This window comes from Nymphalis io, chromosome 28 (genome assembly GCF_905147045.1).
Source record: "Nymphalis io chromosome 28, ilAglIoxx1.1, whole genome shotgun sequence".
Taxonomy (NCBI): domain Eukaryota; kingdom Metazoa; phylum Arthropoda; class Insecta; order Lepidoptera; family Nymphalidae; genus Nymphalis; species Nymphalis io.
Genome location: NC_065915.1, coordinates 8,092,370 through 8,108,388, shown reverse-complemented (window position 1 = coordinate 8,108,388; position 16,019 = coordinate 8,092,370). Strand labels below are relative to the sequence as shown.

The 16,019-nt window shown below is 38.9% G+C and overlaps 1 protein-coding gene across 1 annotated transcript in view; it reads left to right on the top strand.

The window, feature by feature from the left end:
- The window catches only part of LOC126779043 (GTP-binding protein 2-like), a 29,093-nt gene extending 14,274 nt beyond the window's left edge, over positions 1-14,819 (top strand). Inside the window, exons 2-13 of the mRNA XM_050502793.1 lie at positions 2,131-2,256; positions 4,900-5,112; positions 6,073-6,166; positions 6,698-6,813; positions 9,878-10,042; positions 10,666-10,827; positions 11,165-11,274; positions 11,621-11,684; positions 12,650-12,853; positions 13,564-13,659; positions 14,099-14,226; positions 14,744-14,819. Of these exons, the coding sequence (XP_050358750.1) occupies positions 2,131-2,256; positions 4,900-5,112; positions 6,073-6,166; positions 6,698-6,813; positions 9,878-10,042; positions 10,666-10,827; positions 11,165-11,274; positions 11,621-11,684; positions 12,650-12,853; positions 13,564-13,659; positions 14,099-14,226; positions 14,744-14,786 (1,521 nt within the window). The 3' untranslated portion in view covers positions 14,787-14,819. The remainder of the gene's footprint in view (positions 1-2,130; positions 2,257-4,899; positions 5,113-6,072; positions 6,167-6,697; positions 6,814-9,877; positions 10,043-10,665; positions 10,828-11,164; positions 11,275-11,620; positions 11,685-12,649; positions 12,854-13,563; positions 13,660-14,098; positions 14,227-14,743) is intronic.
- The last annotated feature ends 1,200 nt before the right edge of the window (positions 14,820-16,019 follow it).

The following is a 16,019-nucleotide window of genomic DNA, read 5'->3' as shown; positions in this document are numbered from 1 at the left end:
GTTTCAAATTGGCAATATACCACTTCAATAAAAAAAAAAACCAATGCCAGAAATGAAAATATGGTGTGTTGCCAAAACAATTTATAAAGCTTTTATTTTACATTAATATAATTATGAAATCGATTTTCAATATTTATTTGTTAAAATAAAACTTCAAAATATACAAGCGCAGTCCCGCAGTTTTATTCGCATTCTATCCAATTGAAGTTAAACAAAATGACGCCCTGAATTCGAGCCTTTTATGAGACTAATTTGTTTATAAAAAGAGCAATGTGAATAAAACCTCGGGCGGAACTAATTTGAAGCCTAGCAGAATGGTATTTATATTATATGACGAGCTGTTTGGCGTGGTTGGTAGGTACCTGCCTTTCACGCCGAAGGTTGTGGGTTCGATTCCCACCCAGGACAGACATTTGTGTGCATGAACATGTCTGTTTGTCCTGAGTCTGGGTGTAATTATCTATATAAGTATGTATTTACAAAAGAAAAGTAGTATATGCAGTATATCAGTTGTCTGGTTTCCATGGCACAAGCTCTGCTTAATTTAGGATCAGATGGCCGTGTGTGAATAAAGTCCCAGGATATTATTATTATTATTATTATACATAGAGCTATACAATAAATATTAGTTGGCAGTTCTGTGGTTGCGTTATCGTATGTCTATTGTATGAGCAAATAAATATTCGCTTTCAATTTGAGTTCCAATTTTAAATTAAGACTTAGTTTGTTTTAATTTTTGTTATTTTCAATGTTAGGTAGTAATTATTAATATAAAACAATATACTTATATTTAAAAAAGTGAGACGGTCTCACCGAACGATTAGATTAAAAGAGTCAATTAGTTTCAGTTAGGATTACAGTGTTAATGTACCAGGAGATCATAAACAGTGAGTCGGTCTCACCGAACGATTAGATTAAAAGAGTCAATTAGTTTCAGTTAGGATTACAGTGTTAATGTACCAGGAGATCATAAACAGTGAGTCAGTCTCACCGAAAGATTAGATTAAAAGAGTCAATTAGTTTCAGTTAGGATTACGTTGTTAATGTACCAGGAGATCATAAACAGTGAGTCGGTCTTACCAAACGATTTGATTAAAAGAGTCAATTAGTTTCAGTTAGGATTACGTTGTTAATGTACCAGGAGATCATAAACAGTGGGTCGGTCTCACCGAACGATTAGATTAAAAGAGTCAATTAGTTTCAGTTAGGATTACAGTGTTAATGTACCAGGAGATCATAAACAGTGAGTCGGTCTCACCGAACGATTAGATTAAAAGAGTCAATTAGTTTCAGTTAGGATAACAGTGTTAATGTACCAGGAGATCATGAACAGTGAGTCGGTCTTACCGAACGATTAGATTAAAAGAGCCAATTAATTAGTTTCAGTTAGGATTAGTGTTAATGTACCAGGAGATCATAAACAGTGAGTCGGTCTCACCGAACGATTAGATTAAAAGAGACAATTAGTTTCAGTTAGGATTACGTTGTTAATGTACCAGGAGATCATAAACAGTGAGTCGGTCTTACCGAACGATTAGATTAAAAGAGTCAATTAGTTTCAGTTAGGATTACAGTGTTAATGTACCAGGAGATCATAAACAGTGAGTCGGTCTCACCGAACGATTAGATTAAAAGAGTCAATTAGGTTCAGTTAGGATTACAGTGTTAATGTACCAGGAGATCATAAACAGTGAGTCGGTCTCACCGAACGATTAGATTAAAAGAGTCAATTAGTTTCAGTTAGGATTACAGTGTTAATGTACCAGGAGATCATAAAAAGTGAGTCGGTCTCACCGAACGATTAGATTAAAAGAGTCAATTAGTTTCAGTTAGGGTTACGTTGTTAATGTACCAGGAGATCATAAACAGTGAGTCGGTCTTACCGAACGATTAGATTAAAAGAGTCAATTAGTTTCAGTTAGGATTACGTTGTTAATGTACCAGGCGATCATAAACAGTGAGTCGGTCTTACCGAACGATCAGATTAAAAGAGTCAATTAGTTTCAGTTAGGATTACGTTGTTAATGTACCAGTAGATCATAAACAGTGAGTCGGTCTCACCGAACGCGGATGGCATTAATCGAAATAAGATCAATGTTAAATATATTCGATTTGGCCCTCAGAACATCCGACGCCGACGATTCCGGCGACGAGTGCTACGGGAGTCTACCCCCAGAGCCTCGTTTCGGGAACGTCGAGTACAAACTGCAGCTGGTCTCGCCGTGCGAGCGACGCTTCCAGCACCTGGTGACGCAAGTGAATAATAAATAATATTAAATATATAACATTATACATAACTTAGTAATTATTAATATAAAACAATATACTTATATTTAAAAAAGTGAGACGGTCTCACCGAACGATTAGATTAAAAGAGTCAATTAGTTTCAGTTAGGATTACAGTGTTAATGTACCAGGAGATCATAAACAGTGAGTCGGTCTCACCGAACGATTAGATTAAAAGAGTCAATTAGTTTCAGTTAGGATTACAGTGTTAATGTACCAGGAGATCATAAACAGTGAGTCAGTCTCACCGAAAGATTAGATTAAAAGAGTCAATTAGTTTCAGTTAGGATTACGTTGTTAATGTACCAGGAGATCATAAACAGTGAGTCGGTCTTACCAAACGATTTGATTAAAAGAGTCAATTAGTTTCAGTTAGGATTACGTTGTTAATGTACCAGGAGATCATAAACAGTGGGTCGGTCTCACCGAACGATTAGATTAAAAGAGTCAATTAGTTTCAGTTAGGATTACAGTGTTAATGTACCAGGAGATCATAAACAGTGAGTCGGTCTCACCGAACGATTAGATTAAAAGAGTCAATTAGTTTCAGTTAGGATAACAGTGTTAATGTACCAGGAGATCATGAACAGTGAGTCGGTCTTACCGAACGATTAGATTAAAAGAGCCAATTAATTAGTTTCAGTTAGGATTAGTGTTAATGTACCAGGAGATCATAAACAGTGAGTCGGTCTCACCGAACGATTAGATTAAAAGAGACAATTAGTTTCAGTTAGGATTACGTTGTTAATGTACCAGGAGATCATAAACAGTGAGTCGGTCTTACCGAACGATTAGATTAAAAGAGTCAATTAGTTTCAGTTAGGATTACAGTGTTAATGTACCAGGAGATCATAAACAGTGAGTCGGTCTCACCGAACGATTAGATTAAAAGAGTCAATTAGGTTCAGTTAGGATTACAGTGTTAATGTACCAGGAGATCATAAACAGTGAGTCGGTCTCACCGAACGATTAGATTAAAAGAGTCAATTAGTTTCAGTTAGGATTACAGTGTTAATGTACCAGGAGATCATAAAAAGTGAGTCGGTCTCACCGAACGATTAGATTAAAAGAGTCAATTAGTTTCAGTTAGGGTTACGTTGTTAATGTACCAGGAGATCATAAACAGTGAGTCGGTCTTACCGAACGATTAGATTAAAAGAGTCAATTAGTTTCAGTTAGGATTACGTTGTTAATGTACCAGGCGATCATAAACAGTGAGTCGGTCTTACCGAACGATCAGATTAAAAGAGTCAATTAGTTTCAGTTAGGATTACGTTGTTAATGTACCAGTAGATCATAAACAGTGAGTCGGTCTCACCGAACGCGGATGGCATTAATCGAAATAAGATCAATGTTAAATATATTCGATTTGGCCCTCAGAACATCCGACGCCGACGATTCCGGCGACGAGTGCTACGGGAGTCTACCCCCAGAGCCTCGTTTCGGGAACGTCGAGTACAAACTGCAGCTGGTCTCGCCGTGCGAGCGACGCTTCCAGCACCTGGTGACGCAAGTGAATAATAAATAATATTAAATATATAACATTATACATAACTTAGGTAGCTAACTGGGTAGGTATCACCCACTCATCAGATATTCTACCGCAAAACAGCAGTACTTGGTATTGTTGTGTTCCGGTTTGAAGGGTGAGTGAGACAGTATAATTACAGGCACAAGGGACATAACGTCTCAGTTCCCAAGGTTGGTGGCGCATTTGCGATGTAAGCGATGGTTTACATTTCTTACAATGCCTATGTCTATGGGCGTTAGTGACCACTTACCATCAGGTGGCCCATATGCTCGTCAGCTTTCCTATTCTATAAAAAAAAATACCTTTGATATCACACAACGGTTATTAATTGATACAAAAGAAACACTTTATTAGGAAAACATTTTCCTTGTTCGAAATATTTTATTAAATCACGAAGGTTTTAAAAATATGCTAATATTGACTTTTAACGCTGATAAAACGCAACCACGAGCTACAGTGTGTGCTTTTATACAGACCCTGTGGTCTTGACAGCTCAACGCCACGAGGTAATTCATTTTATAACACGGATTAAAAAAAAACAATAGTGTTTTTATATGTCGCTCGTAGTTCCACTCGGGGCCGATAGGTGGCGCCGTTTCGAGTGACGTACAACGTTAAGCGGCATGTCAAAAACATAATAATGCCCCAGATACACACGTGTGGAGCTGTTAGTTAGCGAATCGTTTAATTAAAATGAATTTTGATAGGCGATTAACATTCAGCGAGATAATTTTTTTTTTTTTATAGAATAGGAAGGCGGACGAGCATATGGGCCACCCGATGGGAAGTGGTCTCTAACGCCCATAGACATAGGCATTGTAAGAAATGTTAATCATCGCTCATATCATCAATGCGCCACCAACCTCGGGAACTAAGATGCTATGTCCCCCGTGCCTGTATTTACACTGGCTCACTCACCCTTCAAACCGGAACACAACAAAACCGAGTACCGCTGGTCTGCGGTAGAATATCTGACGAGGGGGTGGCACCTACCCGGACGGGCTCGCACAAAGCTCTCCCACCAGTAAAAATATATCGTATTGTCACCCCGACACCTCAACATGTGCCCCCCCCCCCCGCAGCTGAAGTGGCGGCTGCGCTCGGGCGGTGGCGCGGCGGTGTACGTGGTAGGCGTGCGCGACTGCGGCGCGCTGCGTGGGCTGCGGGCGGGCGCGCTGCGGGCGTCGCTGCGCGCGCTGCGGGACAAGGCGCGCGCGCTCGGCGCCGCACTCGTGGGCGCGCGGGCCCGCCGCGTGGCATCCGCGCGCGCCGTCGCCGAGGTGTACATCCGCAAGGTGGGCACGCCTGGAACTGGTACACCGAGGGGCCGCGAGGCCGCGATCGAGACGGAGATGGTTTGTCGATGTGTGCTTATAACGTTGCCATAGTACCCGCGTTCCCTGTTTTGGGAGATTTTCGGGACTTAATTAAAACTAAATAGGGTTATTAAATTTTACTTTTTAATGTTTATTATACATTTTTTTTAATTATAATATTTTTTTGTTTTCCTCCTACACCCGAAAACCGTTGCATTGTTTGTTTTTGTTTCCGTTATCAATAGTACTTCGGCATCGTTATATGGTACTGGATTAGCGTTCTCCTCATAAAGAATGGTTGCCACATATATTTCTATGTTACCCTCTTGACTCGGAATCTAATAATATTATAAATTCATGAAGAATGTTAAATCATGTTGTCATTAGAAAACTATAAATAGGATAACAAATAAATTAAAATAACATATATACATATAACGAAGCACTTTAGTTTATTAATGGACGCCGTATTTATTTGTTTCATTGTCCACGAGTCGATATTTTTTATCGAATATCGGGACTTTTTTTAGCCGATGCTGGCAGCACTCACATGATAAATAATTATAGGTTATGAATAATAAAAACTGGAAAATCATATTATCTTTAGGATTTTAATGCGATATAAGGTTCCGTCATGCTATGGCATAAATAAACATCACTGAGAAACTATATTATCTGTCGCTTTAACATAAAATAATACGACACTGCACCATTGTATAACCATCGATATGATATAAGGATTGTTTCTCGGCCTTTACACTGGATTAGAATCGTTTTCTAACATAAATATAAGCGAAAATTGAACATAAAACACAATTAACGCACCAACTGTCAAGTTTCAATAAACACCAAAACTGGTTACACGATAAGGGTCAAAAGATTTGATAATTCTATCTCTGTCTAAACCTGTCTACGCTACAGTACGTACTCGGTTCGCAGCTGGCGGACACGCAGCAGAGCGTCGAGCTGCGGGTCGCGGTGATGGGGGCGAACGAGGCGGGCAAGTCGACGCTCATAGGCGTTCTCACTCAAGGTACGTTCGTTATTATCTTGTTGAAGTAGTGAGTTCTAGTAACTAAATTAAATATTGAGTATTTAATTACAGGCACAAGGGACATAACATCTTAGTTCCCAAGGTTGGTGGCGCATTGGCGATGTAAGCGATGGTTAACATTTCTTGCAATGCCAATGTTTCCTATTCTATAAAAAAATATATTTATAAGGCTTCGTATCCAGAAGTTTTTGATTCGATTATCATGTAGAGGTCCTATACGTGTGTACTCGTAATAAGGAGATGACGCCTTATCCCAGCTGTGGGTAAAAATGCTGTTAAATTTTTAAACAAGTTAAATGATACCTAGTCAGTCGGGACAAAAACCGACTTTGTTAATATTATAATGTAATATCATTTATTTTATCCTCAGATAAATATTTTATGGTCAAGAAACTTAGTTGTAATTACAATGGCAGTATAAAATTTGATCTTGAAATTGTAATGACGTCATTGGTTGATGGTATGTTAGCTGTTTGTAGTGCGCAATACAATAGTTTTTCTTTTCTACAGGTGAACTCGATAACGGTAGAGGGTGCGCTCGCCTGAACATGTTCAGGCATTTGCACGAAGTGAAAAGTGGTAGGACGTTCTCGCTCAGCCACGAGATACTCGGCTTCGATGCTCAGGTGCGCTAATGATTTAAATTAAGAACAATCCCCCACCCACTTGCAAAGCCCGGGCAAACACCACTGCACTTTGATGTGCTTAATTAATGGGCACATTGTCAGGAGATCTGCTTTTATGGGATGAAGTATTGCTATGTATATGAATCAACCCGCATTGAAGCTGCAAGTTAGAGCTCCAAATCACAAGTGGAGGGGAGGCCTTAGCCCAGCAGAGGTGTTATTTTTTTATAATAAGTAAATAGAAAAAAAAAGTAAAAGTAAGTTGTACACTAGAAGTGAGATTTGGAAGCGTGTAAAGACATTGTTTGCGCCTGAACTCTCTAATCTTCACCCTGGGATTATGTAAATGTCTATGCTGGGCTAATCCCTCCCTCTTCTCCCTTTGATGAGGAGCTTATTCCAATACGCTGTTCCAATTTAGTGGTGCTAATCTGGGTTTTAACACGCTATCATTGGTAACGATTTACACATTCTATTCACTACCATCTCGGTTCTCAATAGGATTAAGAGTGTGTGGGAATAGAGACTGTCTGTGCTTGCACGCACACACAAGTACCATTATTAGTCCCGTGCAGTTGTCTAAACCATTCGTATCCGTAACAGTCTGTGAATGTCCCACTGCTGGGCTAAAGGCGGGTTGGTGGAATACACATGTGGCAGAATTTCAGTGAAATTAGACACATGCAGGTTTCGTCACGATGTTTTCCTTCACCGTCAAGCAGAGATGAATTATAATCACAAATTAAGCACATGAAAATTCAGTGGTGCTTGCCCGGGTTTGAACTCACGATCATTGGTTAAGATTCAGGCGTTCTTACCACTGGGCCATCTCGGCTACAAGTTGTCTAAACATCATTATCTAGTTTTCATACTCATTTTTCAATTATATTAATCTTTGTAAAAGCTTCCGTTATTCTATTATCCAGTTGTATGATGGCGTATGTTACACCCCGTTAACGATAGATGGCGCTCATTCAAAATGTCACATTCCTGAATCGCGCTGTCTAGATATTCGCTACGGAGTATATATAGTGTAGAAGTGATTGTTCTTGTAATCTAATAAATTGTAGTTTCATTTACCTAATCCCAGCTATCAGTGTTGCAGAACTATCGATAGTTTGACCTCGAAAACTATTATCGACAGTACTTCCGAAAGTATCGTCTTGTGTCAGTATTGTCGATATTATCGATAGTTACTGTAGCTCTCTGTTCACAATACTATTGATAACTCGTTTGCCTGCCTCGCTGGTCTAGTGGCTTGATATAAGACCGCAGACCCTGGAGGTCCTGGGTTCAATTCCCAGGTGGGGCCAATAAAAAGTTATTGGGTTTTTCTGTCAGAAAATTCTCAGTAGCAGCCCGGAGTCTGGAAGTTGGAAGTGTGTACACTCCCGTGCCTCGGAAAGCACGTAAAGTCGTTGGTCCTGCGCCTGAACTCTTTCCGGTCGTATCGGATCGCCGTCCCATCGGATTATGGGAGTTAGGGAATAGAGAGTGCACCTGTGTTTGCGCACACACTTGTGCACTATAATATCTCCTGCGTATTTGGCTAATCTCTCTTGAGATTGGCCGCCGTGGCCGAAATCGGTCTGGAGGACATTATTATTATTAATACTATTGATAACAGCAGTCCATAGGTATTCTGTCGATAGTAACGATTTAATAAAACTTCATTAATAATAGTGTTGTGTCATCAATTAATACTTCCGGTCCTACATATACGGCTAGTTCGGGTACATCTTGATGATTTTTTATAAGTATAGAACTTCTGTTTAACAATTTAATTAGTAATTTCATAATCAAATAAATAGTTGATTCATATATGTTTATACTTGGAACATTTTATTATATATTATTCTATTTATTAATGGCGCCTTCTGCTTGTCAGCTTCCGGCGCAATTAATAAATAGTGCTTATTGTTTATTTATATTTTCTCAAATTATGTCTATTAATCAATGCTATAATAATTTTGTTTTATTATGTATAATGTAAGGATTAAGCTACTAGAATCTTATTTTACTGATCTGGCTAGGTTATCTGCTGCTTATCAACTTCCGGTGTAATATATTAATCTTTAATATTTAATGTTACATAATCCTGTATTATTAAATAATATTTGTCCGTAAATAATCATTAGAATAATTAAGATAAACAATGTCTAATATTATCTTTTAAGTTTGTAAATTTAGTATTAAATTAGGTCAAGATGTTTTTGTATAAATACCGCCAGTTTTAAATATATCGGGCATTGGTATTGTAACGGTTGTAACGAGCATTACAAGTGTTTTCTTATATAACGTATCGTCATTTTCGCCGCCACCCTGGTAATCCACCTTTTATAGTTGTTACTGGTACTACTACATTACTTATCTTGAGAAAGCAATAATATAATAATAATAATAATAAAATTGGACATTATTCACACACGGTCATCTGATCCCAAATTAAGCAGAGCTTGTGTTATGGAAACCAGACAACTGATATACTACATATACTACTTTTCTTTTGTAAATACATACTTATATAGATAATTACACCCAGACTCAGGACAAACAGACATGTTCATGCACACAAATGTCTGTCCTGGGTGGGAATCGAACCCACGACCTTTGGCATGAAAGGCAAGTAACTACCAACCACGTCTACCGGCTCGTCAAAAAATCAATACGTTGTGCCTACGTATTAATTTTTATTAATGTAAGCAAAAATCACAGTCCATAATGGCGCCTAGAAACAAGTCGATATTCGATATGCTCCATTGTCAATTAATACATTATTATATGTTCTGTCGCCAGTCGCCATTCTAACATCGCACTGTAATATCGTCGTAACAATTAAATATTGTAAATTATATTACAATACATATATCTATACTCAATTGCCTTTCATTACATCATCCTCAAGACATTTAAGGCAAAACGTCAATACTATCGAAAAATCATTGATAATCGATAGTCCAAAACTATCGATTTTATCGATAATGGACTATCGACATGCAACACTACCCGGTATTACTTATACCTAAAATGAAAGTCATGTAATGTATTACATTCATATAATCAGGGTAATGTCGTCAACTACGGTTGTTCCGAGCTGATGACAGCGGAGCGCATCGGAGAGAGGAGCGCCAAGCTGGTGTCTTTCCTGGACCTGGCGGGCCACAGCAAGTACCAACGCACCACGCTCCACGGGCTCACGGGTTACTCCCCGCACTACGCCATGCTCGTTGTAAGTATGTTTATTTATTACTAGTTCCCATAAGTGTGAGGGGGGCTCAGATTTTAGGTATCCTAAGTCTTTTTCTATAGCCCTGACAACGTGTTTTCAAATTATTATTAGGTAAGGATTTTTTTGGAGTCCTGACATATCAAACCAAAAGTTAATTTTCATTTTATTGAATAAATATCTTATCTTAATAATACATTTTTACAAACAGCTCAAAATCAAAATAATTTATTCAGGTAATAATATATAAACCTAACACCGGCTCAAACTGTAGATCCTACTAAAAATAATCGGCAAAAAACTAAACTCTTTTGCTACAATTAAACTATGTAAGAGTTTAAACACAATTTTTTATCATATTTATAAACCCTTATCGAGCAATACGTCTTATTAATGAAAGTTTTTTAAGAGAGAGAGTTGGTTCCTCCTAACTGGCCTAGACCAGTCTGGGTACGGGCCGCGGGGTTGCCCCCTAACCTGTCGTGTCTTTAATTTTTGGCCCGAGGGGCCAGGGTCACAGCGACCCAGTGGCTGTAAGTTTTTTAATTCAGCTACAAGATAATATTATAGATGGCACTGTAGTCATAATATCAACTTATACTATAAAGTTTTTTTTTAATTTCTAGATTTCGGCAACAGCCGGTATAACTCGCATCACAGAAGAACACATCGGTATTCTGCTGGCTTTGGACATGCCGTTCTTCGCAGTGATCAACAAGTATGAACTGGTTAGCAACATCAACGCTGTTGTAGCGAGGCTGGCTCAATTGTTGGAACCCGCTAATAAGGTCAGTGATTTTATTTTAAATAGCATCTATAAAGACTAGCTTATAAACTAGGTTATTATTTCTTACATCAATGCTTATGGCTGATGGTGACCACTTACCATCAGGTGGCCCAATTGCACACATATAACATAAAGAGAAGCCGGGGGGGGGGGGAAGTTTAACAGACAAACAGATATATTTACTTTCCCATTTATAATATTAGTATATATTGTAATTGGAAACATGCAGGTTTCCTCGCGATGTTCTTCAAGGTGCACGAGATGATAAATCAGGGATGCTGTATAATTTATAGATTTATTCAAATTTAAAGTAATGGTATATATTGGTATTATTACAGAAACCGCTGTTAATAACTGAGGAGAATATGGCAAGGAACTGCGTTGCGCCGCAAAAGTCGATACTGGACACCATAGACAATCTAGACGAGGAAATCAAAAAGGATGAGGAGTGAGTAGCTTCACAAGCCTTTATTTAACCCGAAGTGTTTCTGGGTGAACTCTTATGTATGACCTTAAAACGAGTTCCATACTGTTGGTAATGGTAATAGTATTGTCTATAGCTACGCCAACCACCCTTGCTAGATACTTGCCTTTCACGCCAAAGGTTGTGGGTTCGGTTCCCACTCAGGACAGACAATTGTGTGCATTAACATGTCTGTTTTTCCTGAGTCTGTGTGTAATTGTCTATACAATAGTATATCAGTTGTCTGGTTGCCATAATACAAGCTCTGCTTAGTTTCGGATCAGATATATATATATAGTTGAACGCAAATCACAGTAGTGTCGGCCGGCAGGGTGGCCGTGTTCCCGGTGAGCTCAACGCGCTGCACGCGTGCCTGCTGGCGTTGGCGCCGCGCCGCAACCAGCAGCGCCCCGAGGACGTGAGTGAACCATATGTTGCGCAGTTGACTAGTATCCTTTTTATTAAATTATAAATGTTATAATTTATGTCACTTTACAGGAGGCGTGCAAGTTTCAAATAGACGAAATTTTCCACGTAGGGGACTCGACGGGGCCCGTCGTTGGGGGACTGCTCGCGCGAGGACGTATATTTAACACCACGCCCCCCCAGGACCTCTGGAGTCCGGCGAGTTCGCGGAGATATCCGTGCGCACGATATACCGCAACCGCGTCCCGTGCGGCAGCGTGCGCGCGGGACAGTCGGCGTCGCTGGGCCTGGGTCGCTTCCCGCCGGGACTGCGGCAGGGCATGATGCTGCTAGCGCGGCCGGGGGGCTAAGCCGCGGGACACGAGCGGCCCACCTTCGGAGGCTGTCCGCCCGGGACTTGACACGACAGGTGGGTCGCTAATTCAAACCTTATTACTAAATAAAAACTTACATGTATTTAAGACAGAAAATATATACGCGGCCAGTAGTGCTATTCTAGAATTTTAGATTCATCACTCTCCGGTGAAATGTTGACATGATGATGATGAGTGAGAGAATGTTCTTACAGAGTAGCCATACTGGTTGTAGCTTTATATTTAAAATTATATTATACAAACGATTTAAAAAGGCTTTTTTGAATAACGTTTCTACCGCCAAATGGCAATACTTAGTATTATTGTGTGCCAGTTTGAAAGATGAGTTAGACAGTGTAACTATAGGCACAAGAGACGTAATATCTTAATCCCCAAGTTTTATGGCGCATTACGATGTTAGGGGTGATTAATAGACTGTGACAAAGTCTATGGGTAGTGACGACCACTTACCATAAGGTGGTCATTTGCCAGCGTACCTATACGAAATTAAAAAAGTGATATATTTTTTTATTTTTAAAATTCATTGTTACAGATATCAGAACTAGTCCAAGAGACAGAACAAGAATATCCTCCAGGACATCGCCAACGTGAAGAACAGCCTCACGAAGACATCGGACACGAAGTGCACGAACGTGTACGTGTCGGACGACGGGAGCAAGTACAGCGACGCGCACGTGTCGAGCGACACGCAGGACAAGTGCGTGTGTGACGACCTGGTGTTCCTCGAAGACCCAAACGACCCTAGAGGCTGTATATACTTTCAGGTGAGCAGAAAACTCTATTCGTTTTTAAAAGATTAGCAAACCTTAGATATGCGATTCCATGCGATTCGCTACCAGCTCTGCTGTATTGTACACTACAAACACTTCTCGATCAATATATCTCTATATACAACACGACACTGTTACACTTAACAACTTGTATACACTTTAGTTTTACTTAAAAAGTTCCGATAACAACTTCACAGATAACCAAAACGCTAAATTTTTCGCGAATCCATAGTCAATACCACAGAATATTAAGGTTTCGACCAAATTTCAAAGTCAAAGTTGCTTATATACTCTACTTGCTATTGGAATCGACTATAGATTTGTATGTGTTTGCACAGCACATTGTGTGTGTGTGTGTTTTTTTTATCCGTAACAGCATGTGAATGTCCTACTGCTGGGCTAAAGGCCTCCTCTCTCTTTTTTGAGCAGAAGGCTTGGAGCTTATTCCACGACGCTGCTCCAGTGCGGTTTGATGGAATACACATGTGGCAGAATTTCAGTGAAATTAGACACATGCAGGTTTCCTCACGATGTTTTCCTTCATCGTAAAGTACGAGATGAATTATAATCACAAATTAAGTACATGAAAATTCAGTGGTGCCTGGATCATCTCGGCTGTTTTTTTATATGCTAGCAATATTAGCACAGACTGTGCAATATAATATGTAATGCGGTCATGAATTAAATTTGATTGAATGTAACAGGCATCTGTGCATGTCCTGAGACACTCCACGGCCATCTACCCAGGGTTCCAGTGCTCTGTGCATGTCGGGAACGTGCGTCAGACGGCCATTATCGAGGTAACGAATATATACATCAAACTCACTTTGCGGAATGGAATTAAATAGTTTAATTTTGGTATAATTTGTGGTGTTGCGTAAAATACTTAAGTATGATAATGATATTTATTTTTTTATGTTATATTCCTGTTTAGCGGTAGAATATCTGATGAGTGGGTGGTACCTACCCAGGTGGGTTTGCACAATGCCCTTACCACCAGTTACCACACACTCATAATATATTCTGCCGCCAAACAGCAATAGCATTGTTGTTGGTGAGTAAAACAGTGTAACTGCAGGCACGAGGGACATAGCATCTTAGTTCCCAAGGGTGGTGACGCATTGGTGATGTAAGCGATGGTTAATATTTATTGCGGTGTCAATGTCTATGGGCGGTGGTGACCATTTACCATCGGGTTGCTGATCGCATTGCTGACCACGGGTATATTTTTCGCTTTAGGGTATAATGTCTCCAAACAACGTGCTGAGGGCGGGCGAGGGGGCCTCCGTGCTGTTCAGGTTCGCCCGCTGTCCGGAGTACCTCGTGCGGGGCCGCCGGCTGCTATTCACGGCGGGGCTGGAGACCAGGTACCGCTCAACGAACCCAACGATAACTTCTAATTACAGTAGAATTGTTGAGCCATTAAAGTATATCGTCAGCTCAGTGTTGGTATCCGAGATTGCTAGCTCCACTGACTTTCACACATTTAATTTATAAGTGTTCGGTGAAGGAAATCCATGCATCGAAGCAGGTTGTGGAATAAGCTCAAACCTTCTCCCGAGAAGGAGAGATTTTAGCCCAGCTGTGGGACATTTATATACTGTAACTGTTTTGAATCATGTTGGAATAAGTTTTGTTCTTAAGAAGAGATATCTTCGACCAACAGACACTTTTGTACTTTACTAGCAAAACCCAGTAGGTGGCTGTTAATGTGGTACAGCGCCATCTAGCGGAGTTACAACGAAGAGGATATTATAAAATCATCCATGAGACATACATCTAAATTTCAACTATGATGGTGATTCAAACGGTCCGAACTCTATTAATCACAAACAGATACACAAACAGCCATTTTTATATATTAACGAAATTGTTTTGTTACAGAGCCATCGGCCGGGTCACGCAAACCTTCCCGTACATACCATGAATTCTATAGAACACGGCTCCAATGTAAAATTCGAGATCTCTCTAGAATATTCTAGATAAATTAAATATATTAATTGTATCTGTAACCAATTTTCTTGTCGTGTTCACTTCATGATTGCGTAGGGGGCGTTTCGCCTTGCGGATTAAATTACAAAAAACGACAAACGATGATGATGATCTCTTAGAAGCATCCTCCTGACGGATGAATTGAAACAAATACAAAATACATTTATAATATGATGTTAAAAAAAAGCAAATCAAGTACTGCAAGTAGCATTAGTAAACTTTATATATACTCAATTAAATGAAGCTGAAGAGTTAATCCCCGGAGAGAATTTCTTTAAAAAATGTTCCTCCTAAAAAATGTCTAACCTGAAAATATCCTATTTGATTTCATCTGACATAGCCCTATTTAAGGGGAAAACCCCCAAGTTGGCAACACTGTATACAAAAATGTGGACCATCCATATAAACTTTCATATATTTAACACTAGCGGACAAATTTTTAATAACCAAATTTTTAATAAATATGTGATCGAGCAAATTTTCACTCATAACTCATTTTTATTCAGTCAGTTAATTAATCAGTGTCAGAGTTTTTATTACGTATATAACATACATGCAAAACGTCTATGCTTATGTATAAATAATATTGCAATATATAAAGGCTTATATATATATATATATATATATATATATATGAAAATATAATACATCCAATTTCTAGTTAATATTAAATAATTATATAACTAGGTTTATGAAATAACGTACATACACAATGGATATTACATCTTGGTTCCCAATGTTGGTGGCACATTGACAATATAAATGATGGTTAATATTTCTTAAAACGCCAATGACGCGGTGGAGAATTACCACCAAAATTACATTAGCCTTCCTATTCGAAATTAAAAAAGAGAAACGGAAATCGCAACAGTAAAAGGTTATAAGTCTTTATATTTGAAAATATGTACATTCAAAAACATTAAATTCTTAGTTATACCATGTTTGCATATCTACCCTTCCGTGACGCCACGGTGACAGGACTATGATAATCTTATCGTATGTTAAATTGTTACAATAATAACTTATTTAGAAGTTAGTTGACTTAAAATTTCAAATAAACTGAGATTTAAATTAAATATTCTTATTTAAAATCAAAATAGCACTATGTACGTGTTAATATTGTATTTAATACACCTTTTACAATTAGTTGAAATGTATATTTAGTATA